This window comes from Melanaphis sacchari, unplaced genomic scaffold (assembly GCF_002803265.2).
Source record: "Melanaphis sacchari strain LSU unplaced genomic scaffold, SCAv2.0 Contig93_pilon_pilon, whole genome shotgun sequence".
Classification (NCBI taxonomy): domain Eukaryota; kingdom Metazoa; phylum Arthropoda; class Insecta; order Hemiptera; family Aphididae; genus Melanaphis; species Melanaphis sacchari.
In genome coordinates this window covers 42,844-58,002 of record NW_020271665.1, presented here as the reverse complement: position 1 = coordinate 58,002, position 15,159 = coordinate 42,844, and the positions used below count along the sequence as shown (strand labels likewise).

The 15,159-nt window shown below is 28.5% G+C and overlaps 1 protein-coding gene across 1 annotated transcript in view; it reads right to left on the bottom strand.

Moving 5' to 3' along the window:
- LOC112603003 (cell wall protein IFF5-like) overlaps window positions 1–14,786 on the bottom strand; it is a 19,918-nt gene extending 5,132 nt beyond the window's left edge. The window contains exons 1-5 of the mRNA XM_025351401.1: window positions 14,259–14,786; window positions 3,186–3,258; window positions 1,992–2,080; window positions 759–889; window positions 1–670 (exon numbers count right to left, since the gene is read on the bottom strand). The exon at window positions 1–670 is cut by the window's left edge and continues 1 nt beyond it. Coding sequence (XP_025207186.1) covers window positions 1–670; window positions 759–889; window positions 1,992–2,080; window positions 3,186–3,258; window positions 14,259–14,456 — 1,161 coding nt within the window. The 5' untranslated portion in view covers window positions 14,457–14,786. The remainder of the gene's footprint in view (window positions 671–758; window positions 890–1,991; window positions 2,081–3,185; window positions 3,259–14,258) is intronic.
- Between the last annotated feature and the right edge of the window lie 373 nt (window positions 14,787–15,159).

Here is a 15,159-nt window from a genome sequence, read left to right as displayed (position 1 = left end):
TTCAATCGACCGTGGAATCATAATCTCTCCGCTATCTTCAACTATTTTCAACGCAGAATCTTGGTCATTTTCAACGCATTTGTCCTTTTTTAAATGTGGTGTCACATTTTCTTCAACTATTTTCAACCCAAACTTTTTAACATTTTGAACAGTTTCATCAATTTTTAACTGTGGAATCATAATTTTTTCAACATAAATATTTTTTTTGAGCAGAGACTTGTTGGCAGCATTTTGAACAATTCCGTTTTTTTTTGGTTGTGAAACTATAGTTTCTTCAACATTATTAATCGGATTTTTCTTACGTGAAAAAGGTTTTTTACGGCCAATACGAACAGAACGAGATTTAGAATCTTTAGTTACTCTGAAAGAATCTTTCTGAATGGAATGTAGGCTATAAGATTTAGTTAAGCGACAACAATTATTTTCACTTTCATTATTTTCATTATCCGAACTACGTGAATCATAATAATTTTCATCTATTTTAGGTACCGTATTAATAACTCTATTTGAGTAGAGGATTTTTTTATCCTTTTTTGAATTATATTTACCAAATAATATTAAATTTTTGTTATCAATTATTTGCATTAAACGTATTGCCTTATTCTTTTTATCCTCCATATTATCAACTCTTTTAAAAGTTTTCTTATCTTTACGGGAGAACATAGGCAACCTATAACAGAATTTTAAATAGTTTAATTTAATTTTAAGTTTATAAACACACAATAGAGAAAATTAAATAAGATTTGGATGATATTTACCTATTCCTTATTTCAGAAGATAAAGTTATTGGATGATTAATTATAACTCGTGTTTCAGTCTCAATCTGTTTCATCATAGATAAACTCTTTTTTATAGAGCCGTTTGTTACATTGTAGCATTTTTCAAAAAGCTATAACATAAAATGGATAAATTCATTTTAGATTGCTTCAGATTTAGTTTAAATACTAATAAGCTACATGTCTTTTTCAAATACTTATTGAATTATTCACTGTAATTTCAAAATTACATGTTTGTAGTAATAATTCTAAACATTAAAAATATTTTCCGACATTATTTAAATTAGAAAGATACACAATTTATCTTGGACAAATCCACAATTACGCATGAAAAAATAAAGCTTTTTTGGTAGAAAAAATTATTTGTTTTACATGTAATTTCTATAAATTTTTCAAATGCATTAATAATTAATTCAGTGGTAACATGTACTATTGTATTTAATATTCTAACTTTTAACACATGTAACATTTGTACATAAATATATTTAAAATAGACACTTATCATAACACTAAGCCGGACCTGTACCGATTAAACAAAGTTATTTATGTACTTAGTGACATAAAAATCGTATAAATATTAATTTTATAACTATGCTTAATTGTTTTCAACTGTTTACATAACCTGACTCAATTTTAGTGACATCTAGAGTCATAACAAAGGAGACTAAACATTTTCTAATAAGCATATGCAGCTACTTTTATGGTAAATTTCTCTGTGAGACAGGCGCTTTAAACATTTAATTCTTTTCTAAATAATGTAATTTACGAGCAATTACAAACAAACAATTAACATATTATACGTTCAAATTAAATAATAAAAATGTTTAGACCAATAGACAAGTATTTCATTCTTGAGATATGTCGAAAATGTCTTATCACCAGAAGACTAATTCTAATAAGATACTCATGAATTATTTTTAGTAATAGACTTTAGAACTTCACTATATATCATATTATATTCTAAATATTTTAAATTAATTTAAACTCTTTGACAAATAAAGTTCTTAACCTTGATAATTTGTTTTTGTGAAAAGAAACTTTTTTTCTGGTTAAATTAAATTTACAAATTTTATGAGTACCAATTCAAAATGGATTGTTTTAATGAGACTATGACTAAATGTATCTTTAAAAACATAAAAACTATAAATGAAATACATAGGAAAGTTACAAACACTTGAAGAAAAGTATTTTCATGTAAGAATTTACGTTACTTACCTCTTTTAAATGTGTTTCATTTTTATCGAACTGTTTTAAATGTTCTTTGAGAGATTTGTTAACTTCATTTTTTTTCATTTTTTTGTAATCTAGGAAAAAGTTACACAAATTATATTTTTTAAATAAACGTAGGTACTTATTATCTCAAATTTATTATAAAATTACAATGACCCATCTAGTTTTAAAAATTATTTTTTTATGTGATCATTCCATAAAAATTTAAATAAATAAAATAATGTTTATAACACGAGAAATTACCAAAAAATAAATTTATAATAAATTGATAGTTAATAAGAATAATAGTTTTTAACATCGAGTTATATGAACAATCATTAACTGTTTATTGAATCAATAAAGGGATATACGAGTAATGGTCACTTAAACGCGATTTAGTAGCCCGTGTTTAGTTATTGAATTATATTGAACCATTAAATCAATTAATTTATCATACAAACTGCATAAATAAGTGAAAATAGGAGTTTTGAAATGTGTAGTTGAATGTTATACAAAAGATTAATAAATTGTGCCCATACTTAAGAACTATAAATATAATATATTACAGTGGTAGTTATTACGTTGTCTAAATAATCTTTGTTTAAAAAATGTTAAATTGTGTATACATATATAATTACATAATTGTATTTTTATTTAAATTAAATAGTAAAAAACTATAAAATTCAATACAAATGTAAAAATGATGGCAGGGATACTACTCTGATTAACGATAAGTTTCGACTAGGTCAATTTAATGAATGTGTTAAATTAAAATTCAATAATATGCATTGTATACAAGAATTGATTCTGATCAGAAACGATGGATCAGCTCCATCAATAGGTATAATTCATGTATTTCCTTCATATTTTTGATAATTTTGAAAAATATTGGGAATTTTTGACTTTTGCATGTACAAACTGTATTTTTGTACAGAAACCACCTTTAATGATGAATACTAAAGCATTTTTTCAACTAATAATCAAATACACGAAAAAAAACATCATTATAAAATCAATATATATTCATTGCTCCACTCAGACTGAATCTAAGATTGAGTAATACAATTTTTTTAAAGTTATAAAGGTTGAAAGTTCAAAATTTGAGAGCTATAAATGCGGATTAGTCTCGTGTTCCAAAACCCATTGTAATTCAGGCTTGAAAAAACGGGCCAATGGTAAATTATATTATTAAAAACTTACTTAAGTACAAAAAAGCTTTTGATTGCATAAATTTAGCATTTGAATATCTGGATTTCTTCTCAGTTACTACAACCTAAAATAAAAACATATTATTTGAATTAGATTGGTATTACTATCCTTTGTATGTCATGTCGGAATTATATTTTACTTTAACCATTTGTTTAAAGAATACATATTATAATACAGAATATTATTTAAGTATATACAGTCGAAATATCGAAATAACCCATTACAAAATATAAAAATAATTTCAAAACCATGTTATACAGTACACATTACAATAAATAGTTTAAGTAAAAAAATAAATAAAAAATACTATAATACCAAATTATGTACAATAAAATTTATATATTTATTTTAATTGGTTTCACAGTAATCTTTTACAATTGTAGGTATTTAATCGCTGATCTAAATATTTTTTCGCCATTTTTATGGTTGGAATATTCCAGCTATCATTGTTCAATTTTGGCCTCCTGCAGGCTGCAGTTCTTGTTCACGCTATTTCATATCAATACATTTTTATGTGTTATATGATTAGCTAGCCTCCAGTGCCAAATTTAATGCTCTATCCTATCATTCTATTGCATTATTTGTAGAATTGCACACTTTAATATCGTTATGTTAAATTTCCTATATTAATTTCTTTAAAACACGATCTGCTGCAGCCCCCTTAAGGCAATTTCATTTAGTTACCATCTTGGTCATACGACTGTTAATAGAATTGTTATTGAAACTTGTAAAATTATTAATGGGAGAGTGGTTACATTCATTTTAAAAAAAAGGAATAAAAAAAAAAAAAAAAAAAATAAGAATAAAACAAAAACATTTATTTTATCGTGCATACACTAGTAGTGGCGGATCTACGGGGAGATATGAGGGTTAAAAAAATATTTTTGCAACAAATGCAATTTTTGCACTCACAATTCAAAAATCACAATTGAAATAAAAACCATTTTTTTTTTTATTATTTCGTAATCAAGAAGGATACACGTATCTAACTTCATATTAACTGATCGATTGACTATCGACAATCCATTATCCTATGATAACTGATACTACTTACCTACTTGCCGGTTTCCAAACATTGATATTACGATTTAGTAATGGTAAAATTAATTTTTTTTTTTTTTTACATTTTTATAGTAGTTAAATGTTGATCGATTACGACTTGAGCTTGTGTACATTAATTGTTTGCAATACATTTTCTCTTTGACATTCTTGTTATGAGTTTTATTATTATTATTATTATTCCAATTTATTTTATTGTTAAATTATTTTGATTTTAAATCTCAAATACATCAACCATGGATAAAACAAACACAAAGAATGCATCAATTTTATAAAAGAAAAAATTCAAATTCACCACTACGAGCACCACGTGGTAATTCACTAGGTTCTGATGTGACTAAATCAGGTAATCCCATACAAATTCTGGTTACTGCACAACAGCCTAATGAAGAAAAAATAACCTATGATGATACAAATGCAAGTTATTTTTTATTTTATTTTTCAAATTAATATAGTTATTTTTCTAGCTTTCCTTTGCCTTGATTTTTTGATTGGCATTTCTTAACATAAATTTTCTTATCTTGAGCGCTTATAGTTCAGTAGTAATGTAATAAGTAATAACACTTGTATATTATTTACTTTTCTCATCTATATGCAAGACTAAAACAAATTGCACGAGCAACTCTGGTATAACAATAAGAAATAATGACATTGCTTCATTTATTGGTCGTCATTTAAATGACAAAGAAAAAGTAGAGGTAAGTTAATTAATAGATATATTTGGCATTTGCTATAGCAATTTTAATTTTATTTAAACATTTATTTTAATAATGCTATAAATTTTGCACATGCCTATTGTAAATTAAGGCTTTGCTTGTATATTATACATGCATCTATGATTAATTAATATATATAATATTGTAATGTATAGGTGCTTAAAAATGTTTGGGTACCACCAAAGATGTACAAATATTCCATATCAAAGCATAATAAAAAGAGGTTTAAAGTTCCAAGCAAAATGGTTTGATAAATTTCCTTGGTTTGTATACTTAGAAATTAAAAGTGGTGCATTTTGTCAAAAATGTGTTATATTTTCAAAAACTAGAAGTGTTTTAAATCAACCCCCTGAGCAGCTTGTATTACAAGAATTTAATAATTGGAAAAAAGCTAAAGAGGTTATTAAAATAAAAATATTGTATATTTTGGATTTATTTTGACTTTTGAACATCTATTAAAAACTATTATTTTCACTACGAAATTGTTTAGGTATTTCAAGATCATTGTGAATTAACTTATCATATAAATGCTACATTAGATGCAGAATATTTTCTGAAAATATTAGAGAAAAAAAGAGAAAAGCATAATTGAACAAATAGATATAGTGATATGTTTGTATAATATTCTCATTAGTCTATGTATTAATTTAAAATTAATTAAACATATTTTTTTAGGACACTTCAAATAAAAGAAAACAGAAGACATTTAATTCCTATAATTGAATGTATTATAATGTGTGGTAGACAGGAATTAGCATTACGTGGTCACAGGGGAGAAACAAATAAAAAATTGAATGTGAATGATAGTGTTTATTATAACAATACACTGCACTGTGGTTCTATTACAATTTTATAATATGCATTTTAAATTGTTTAGATGACAGCAATAATATTGGGAATGAATTTATATTTAATGTGACATTACATAACCAGTGAGTAGGCGGACGGGACGGGACAGAACTGCTTCTCTGTCCTCCAATAAATAATATTAATAGACTCCAGTTGTTGTGGTCCGAACCCGGACATTTCGCCGACGACGTAAACAAAACATATTAATAATAATAATAATAATAATAATAATCACTACAGTATAGTAACCAGAAGTTCCCTTGAGGTATACTATATAATATACGTCGTATATTCTCAAGATTTTTTTTCATTATTATGGAAATACTGCGTATGCTCTCAATCATAATCGATATTATATCAAGGTATAGACACTGTCTGATATTGATCAAATCAGACGACATTGGCCTTGAACACGGTATCCGGGGGGTTTTGCATACGTTATTACTTAAATAAATAATATCAATATTATCACAGAACAATATATTGTTGAAAATTAATTGAAACTGTTGAAAGAATACTGAATAATAATAAAAAATGCAACTATTGCAATTTAAAATTTGCTCGTTTCTAGCAATGTTTGTTTACATAAGACCCATGAAAATCACGCGGGCAATGGATTGTTTCCGTTTTTATAATATCGTAACAAATAGGGATACATATTACCAACATCTAGTCAGATTACGGATACGGTTTTAACTTTTAGAATCCAATACTGCTACCGTAGGGATACAGTAGACCGCCCAGCTGATTGAGTGTCGTTTCAATATTGTTCTGTGATTATATCGATTCATATTATGTGATAAATATTTATGATAGGTACTTTATAATCTGGTTTAAAAATTTTTCCATATTATTAACACGTTTTTTACCGGCTTTACTCCTATAAACCATAAGAAAAATAGGTATTCTTATTATATTAAATGTTTATATTTGATGATATGGTATATTCTCAAAAAAATTATTGGGAACACTTCTGATAGTAATATATTTAATGCCAGAAGTAATGCCAAAACCCACAGAAGAAAGATGGAAATAAATAGCAAGTGATTTTTGGAACAATTGGAATTTTCCTAATTGTCGAAAAACACGTCACTATTCAAGCACCACCAACTACTGGTACAATTTTTTCAATTATAAAAAAAAATGTTAACTGTTGTATTACTTGCATTAGTTGATACACATTACTGTAATAATTCTAAAAGGGACTTATATATATAGTATTATATATTACCTTTTTCTTCTTTCTGACAATGTTTTCTCTATTGACGTCTTGAAGGTAACCAGAATGCGTTAAGAAATTACAACACTTATTTTATTTGATTAAACTTTTTAACTTTATTACAAAACTTTTTAATACATGATATATTTTTAATTTTTACTGTTAACAATCTTCAATGCCCATGTCTCCTTGTATATACGATCTGCGTAGTCTTTTACTCTCGCTTGTGATCGTCTATACAAAAGACACTGTGTATGACTGGCGATGACCGGCCTTTTTATAATTAATATCCTGTGTGTGTGTGTGTGTGTGTGTGTGTGTGTTAATCTATTGTTCTTATGATCCGACTATAGGTCATTTTATTATATTGTAATTAAATATTTAATTTTTGTCTTACATGATTAATAAATGATTTATAGCTAAAGGTCATAATTATTTATTTTATTACATAAATATTTAATTATGATTGCTTGGAAGCACATCATTATACTACAAATCATTATATTATTAAAATCAATATAAATTACATCTTTTCGTTGGCTATAGGTGAAACAAGTATACAAATTCACGATTTCTCACAACCATTCTAGATATTGTAGAAAGTAATTATAAAATATATATCGAAAACAAATCTCAGAATAATATAATTTCTAGAAGCATATAATGAGTTTTAACATCCGGATGTGTTTAAACAAGTATACAAAATTTACGATTTTTTCGACCATTCTGTGTTAAAGATAATTATAAAAAATATATTTTCGATTTTCCAAATCCGTATCAGTGGAATACTCAAAAACATTGTCTCCAACAAATTTAAAAATACGGAAATGGTAGGTGCGGATACAGAACGGACATGTATAAACATGCTCACTTCCAAACATGTGTACAAACTTAAAACGCCAGACACGGAACCGACGGTACGGATACGGAACGGTTATGTGTAAATGGACCTACACAAAATATAATAATAATAAAGCACATTAATTAATTATGTCATTGCACAGTATGTATAACAAGATAAGATTATTATCGGTACACATCAATTGATTAGTATACATAAGAAAAGAAAGTTTAAAAAGTTATTTATATCTCATATTCAATCCTCTAACATAATATTTCTTTTATTTTATTGTTAGTTAACATAATCTAACATTTTTCTTGGTGAGGGGAACACCCCTTGAAATAAACACTGAATAGATTGTTAAAATAGGTATTGGCGGCTAATATCACTTTACATAAATCAATGTTAAATTCAGTCTTTTTTGATATGAAGGTACGAGCAGCTGTATTTTTTTATTTCCTTACTTTCTCAAGAAACATTAAACACCGCATCCATGCTTTATCAGAAGCAATGTGTTGTGAAATACTATAACGTTTTCACTTGACACTTTTGTTCACAAATTTTACAGATCAACACTTTGTTGTCGTATAAAATATTGCAAACGTCCCGTAATTGTTTTTATTTCTTTTGAAATTTTTTTAAATAAAAAATAAATAATTTTGTTTATCGTAATCGATAAACTTATTAAAAAACATGAAATTTAGCTGACGTATGCATAGGTAGTGATGGGAATAATCGTGATATCTTGATCGGATGTTACAATATTCGCACAGCCAGCGCGATGGTATGCGATAAAACACAACAAAATATACAATATCTAATATCTTCAAAATAAACTATTTTATAATCACAACTCACAAGACACATTCAATAACACTAATTATTATAATTACAAAAATAAAACGATGATGAATATTGGCGGAAACATGAATGACTATATAACACAACGACTAATGAACAATTAGGTAAATACTCCAAAGTAACTAAAAAGTAAAAATAAGGAATAGATAGGTAGAGAGATAGGGTACCAATTTAAATACACATTATTATTATAATAATACAGGAATATGTATAATGTATAACAAACGATTTAGATATTATAGTAGATAATACACACTCATCTCTAGCACTGCAAAATGTTGTTTTCAATACAATACACCGAAATTGGTTTATTATTATTTATTTGTACCTACCTATTAATTGTTATGTATTGTTACGTACCGTGTTATATTATATTATTTCAACACATATTATATGGCGAGGTGATGCTTATACCGATTAAGTTAATATATTCAAACTACGTAGTACCGGACGGTTAGGGTGAACATCGTATTATTTAATAAAACAATTAAGACTTGATCACACGTCCTGGACTTCTCGGAATAGATGAAATCACAGGAAAGGAGCCGAACTGAATAATAAGTATAATTTAGAGAGCTCCTTTAGGTTATCAAAAGTCGCCACCTCCCCAGTCAACACTCTTGTCAGTTAACCATTTATATGGGAGACCACGACAAGAGTTGGATAGACAGGGATATTCGAGACGCTCAGAGGCAGGTCGTAACACCACTTACGGTCTCGTCTATCAGTATTTCAGAGTTTGGTCGTAACACCGCTCATCCATCTTATACTTATAAAATTGTATTTTTGTACGAAATATATGTATTAAAATAAAGACGTTAATAATTTAACTTAAAACACTAGTATTTCGTTTCTACGTTAATATATGAATTGACGTTGACATACGGGACGCAACAGTCTTATAATGACCAGATTTACTTTGGTACTGGTTTGTTATGGCCCCGCCGCGGCGAATGAAAACTATAGCCCCGCCATGGCGCCATCCATATAACAATGAACACATCGTATAAATATAAAATAATGAGTTTATTTATTGATATTTATTAATCTAATAATTCAATGATATAATATGAAAACAAATTTAAAAAATATGAATATTAAAAATGTGTAATTAAATAATGTATGTAAAAATGTTTATGGTTTCTGTTATTCCAAAAATTCTGCTATATCTTTTAAAATGGTGTCAAACAGAGATCACTGTTATTACTTTTGATCACCACATAAATTCCGTCATGTAAGAGTCTAAAAAATTTCAGTCTGTTCCTCTACCTTACGATGTGTTTATTGTTATGTGGATGGCGAGGCTATAACAAACCAGTACCCTTACTCTTTAATTGTAAAACAGGATTTTTTAAATTTTTTTTGTTGCTAGTCACTATAGTGTTAAGTACATGCAATTGTAAATTTAAAAAAAAATGATAGATACATTATTATCAATCATATTACAAAATGTAATTATTCATTTATATTTCATGGTTCGACCTAATGCATTTATGTATATTACTATCCTTATTATTACATTAGTAGGTACAGTGATAGTAGTGGGCAGAGACGATTTGAACATACAAAAAGTCGAGGCTTTGCCACTGTACATATTAAAGGGCGATTACTGAGGCGGACTGGCCTGGGGAAACACCTGGTTAAATCCCGGATATCCGTTACGATAACAAATTAAATAGCCTAATAATGTTATAAGAACTAAAAATATAGTATATGAAATAACATAAGAATATAATATATATAATGCATAGAGAAGTATGTAAATCATCTGATTGTGTGATTTTAAGTATCATACAATTCATAACAATCAATAATTTAATAGTATTATAAAGAATATAAATTATAAAGTGATCAAATGTATCCTCGATAAGCTATTTAATATTTCGTTCTGACAATTTATACGATGTATGAAATATACATACAGATATATATATATGGATGAATAGCCTACATAAAGATTTATTTAAAAACTATAGTTATATTTTTTTTTCTCGTAATAATTAATAATAACGACACCACACGTAGGTGCTGACTGTTGGTGGTTGATACTCGCTTACACTTATTACAGACAGCAAAAACAATGTAGTAGTGAAACGTAGTTCGGTGTTTTATTTAAATTGTTTGCGTTAAATAAGACTAAAATATTAAATATAAATAAAATCGGGAAAACTAGAAGAGTTATAGAAAAAAAACGTAAAACAAGTTAATTTTAAAATAAGTAGAACATTAAAATGTGTATATTGTTACGGATTCTTTAATAACGCTGATAATTTATATCACAGGCTCCGTAATACTATTGATAGTTTATAACACATGTATTCACATAACGAGGTGACACATGATCCATGTAGCGAATGACACAGACAATGAAAGGCCAGGGCGGATGTTGTGAACATTTTTATATTTTAAACAATTTAGATACAACTACACGACGTGAACTTCTTAGAAAACATCGTGATTGTAAAAAACCGAGGGCTAACATTTATCAAAATACAAATCACGGAGCAAGGGTGCACGTGTCATCGTAAATCACCACCTCCGGCGCCGACGACTCTCATTGTGTGAAGACCATTTATAAGATCATAAGGGCAACATGAGCCAGAGCTCGCTAGACGGTTAGGGATATCCAAGACGCTTAGAGGCAAGTTGTAACACCACTAATTGTCTTGGTTATCAGTATTTCCGAGGCCGGTCGTAACACCGCTCACTTTACATCTTGTATTTATATTAGTGTATTTTTATATCTAAGTATAAATTAAATAAAGATTTACTATATATTTAATAGGTATATCAATATTCTCATTTCCGCATGAATATATGAATCGGCGTTGTTCAACGGGACGCAACATGTTTAATAAATGATTTAATAATAAGTGATATTTATATACATACACATAATATCTTAATGTGTAATTTTTTATTGGGACCGGTGCAATGTGTGATCTACTGAAAACATATCTATATTTTACACTAGAGTGCTATACCTACATAATTATCGATATGATATGGATTTTACGACTGTATTGTATTTTTAAAATACATCATTTAAACATTCAGTTACCATTTAGCGTTCATTCGTGTCATTTCGTTTGTTGGTCAATTTTTTCAATTTTTTTTCATAACTAGTTTATAGTAACGATTTAAATTTTAAAATGAATTCTACTACAACAATGGGATATTTATATAAAAATATAATTATTGATGAATTGAAATGCGTTGAATATTTAAAAAGTAAAAACCTTTTAAGTAACAACCGTTTGGTTTGTCCAAAAAAGAATATTGATGACACCGAATGTGGTGGACAATTACGTGAAACAACAAGGACCAGTAAAAAAAGACATTCGGATGGTACTTTAAAAAAAATTGTTAGTCAGGTCTAAGTATAATAATAAAGTTAATGGTACATCTCTACTATTAGACCGCCAACTTAAAGAAGAATAGTGGCGGTCATGCCACTTGGTACAAACTCAAATATATGATGATTTTTTTATCAGATTTAAAAAATACTTTTGTAGTATGAATATAATATATAGTTAATAGTCAATCACACATTGGACCGGTCCCTTTTTATTTTTATTTATGTGTATTATGAGTATATAAATATACTGAAGCACTGATAACTCAGCCAAACTGATTTTTTATTTGGTAAAACGTTAAATTTGTGAAATAGTGGGTGGTATATTATAGACTTATCCTGATCAAATTAAATTATTAAATTTCCACTGGTAGTGAGTGTTGATGCACATATTTTTTTACTAAAATCAACAATCACTACAAAATTTTGAATATTATACACTAACCTTTTCATAATAAAAAAGCTAGAAAGTTAATATGTACTTTTTTTAGATTTTTGTAACTGGTCGCCATAAATGGGCGATTGTAAACTCCACCGATTTATAGGTAGTCGATTTTATGGTTGGATTTATAACATGTAAATTTCACCGATCCATTTTTTTTATCCGAAAAAAAAAATGTAAATTCCACCGATACGTATTTTTGACCTGAAAACACGTTAACTCCATCGATGGTAAAATCCACAGATTACAACTAGACAAGCCAAAAATATTTAAACACCATCATTTCGTCACTCAAGGCAAACAATATTACCATTATGCAATTCGTCAAAACTGCATCTAAACATTATCAAACCAAATTTTAAATTTTCTTTAAGTAATTATTTTTTATCAATTTATTTTAATTAACTTTATTTTAACTACAAACTAGTGATCACTATTAATTATTATATCATTTATTTTAATATTGTGTAAAAAAAATATAGGTATCTAAATATAATATATATATATATTTTTTTTTTTTTTTTATTAATATGAAAATATACAACTATACAATTAAGCACAACAAGTACTAGTGGTGAAAAGGATAAATAATAAATCTGTACATAAATTATATAATCTTAGTTAATCAGATTGGATTTGGATTACAATTTAAAAAAAAATAAACATACCGGTGGAGTTTACATTTTTCTTTCAGGTAAAAAAAAACGTACCAGTGGAGTTTACATATTTTTTCAGGTAATATTAGCGTACCGGTGGAATTTACATGCGCCCTCATAAATAACTTTAACAGTAAATTGTGCAAATACTACAATGGGGGAGTTACGTTGATGTAGTAAGTACATACATATATTTATTATACATGTAAATATTCTAAATAATAGGTACATAGTAGTTATCCAAATGTCAATAAAATGTATAGATATCACATCAACAAAAATGGTTAGGTACCAAAGTATCAAACATCAGACATAGATAAATAAATCACGTATATTATGCTTAATATGTACTCATAAACAATTAATAAAATGTTAAAATTGGAAGGGTTAACCTCCAATATAACTGTGCCACGTGATAATATTATATGAATGACAGTACCTACCTAAAAATTTAAAAACTAAGATTTTGTTGATAACTTTTTGATTACAACATAATATAAATTATAATGGAGTACTGTAGTAGGTAACAGGTTGCTCCCTCTTCCGCCAAAATAGTTTGGTCTCTGTGATATGTTACTTAAAAATAAAAAGTATTAGTTTGAGAGCCTTGGTTCTGTTCAACACATTGACAAAACACCAACACTTAAATTCCCTTTACAAATTAACCAAACCTACAGATGACAACTTAAAACATATCATAATTATACGGTATTTCACACTGCAAATATTATAATATAGTATTTACGTTAACCCAACAACTAAAAATATAGGTGCGTGCGCAGCACTTTATCAAGTGTTAATATTACGATCTAACAAATACACAGCTTTTATTATTTTTAAACATATTATTATGGAGGGCCCTAGAGTTGCGACTTTAACGGTCGCGGCGATTAAATAAAATCAAAAACAACGATAATCCGCTCAAAACATGACATCGATAAGACTTTTCGGTCTGTATTAGTCAACTCTATTCTCATACCTTCCAATTATAAGTCATAATACTGAAGTAAAAACAGAAAATTGTGAACCTATCACAATAAAATTGTACCATACTAAATGAACTTACCGTCGACGCCAACCGATTGTCCGTACTTTCGTCAAAATTTAACAGTCGAGTACTTGTCGCAAAATCACTTTGAGCAGTGGTTTTGTCGTTCGTTTTGTGAATCTTTTTTCCATCTGATTCGATATTGTGCGCCGATAAAATTTGATGAATTAATCGTCTCTTGCGGCGGTTTAGCGAACCGTCACGCACAAAACTCATTATACATCAAAAATAATAACAAAGTTTTGGGTTTATAGACACTACATGAAAGAAAAAAAAACAGAAAACCCGAGGATATTACCCAGATCAAATGCGATACTATCTAAGGAATTAAAAGAGAGAAAAAAAGGCGATCACAAATTCGTTGTAGTTTAACTGCGTATCAAATATTCGCACGAGGAACCGGTCAAATTTATTACGATAATTTAGTCGACAACGCCGGAGACGGCTCTCAGCCGCGACGGCAAAAACGACACAACACAACACGACAACTGACAGACGGAGCAGGTAACTGACAACTGCGCCAACTGCGGTAGTGCGGTACCCACGACGGTTGGCCGCCTGGTAAGTAAAACGGTCCGATGGTGGCGCGCGCACAATGACGTACGGGTACGACGCATCCGACCGAGCGCACACGAGAAGACGACTGCGATGGAAACACGGATTTCTTGATCTAGGGTGTTTGTCCAAGGACAAAATAGAAACAGGCTGCGCCGTCCGTACAGTCATGCGATGTGATAGCTTAAATTTTGTTATTTTTATTTCTCAGAATTCAGAAATACCACGAAACCGGTCGGTGGTCAGCGTTGTTCATTGTACTACAGTGTACAGATGCACAGATGTGCTGCGATTTCTACCACCACTGCACCGCCCGCCAAGTCGACGTCTTCATAACGCTATATACAAATTTTGTACCGGGCGG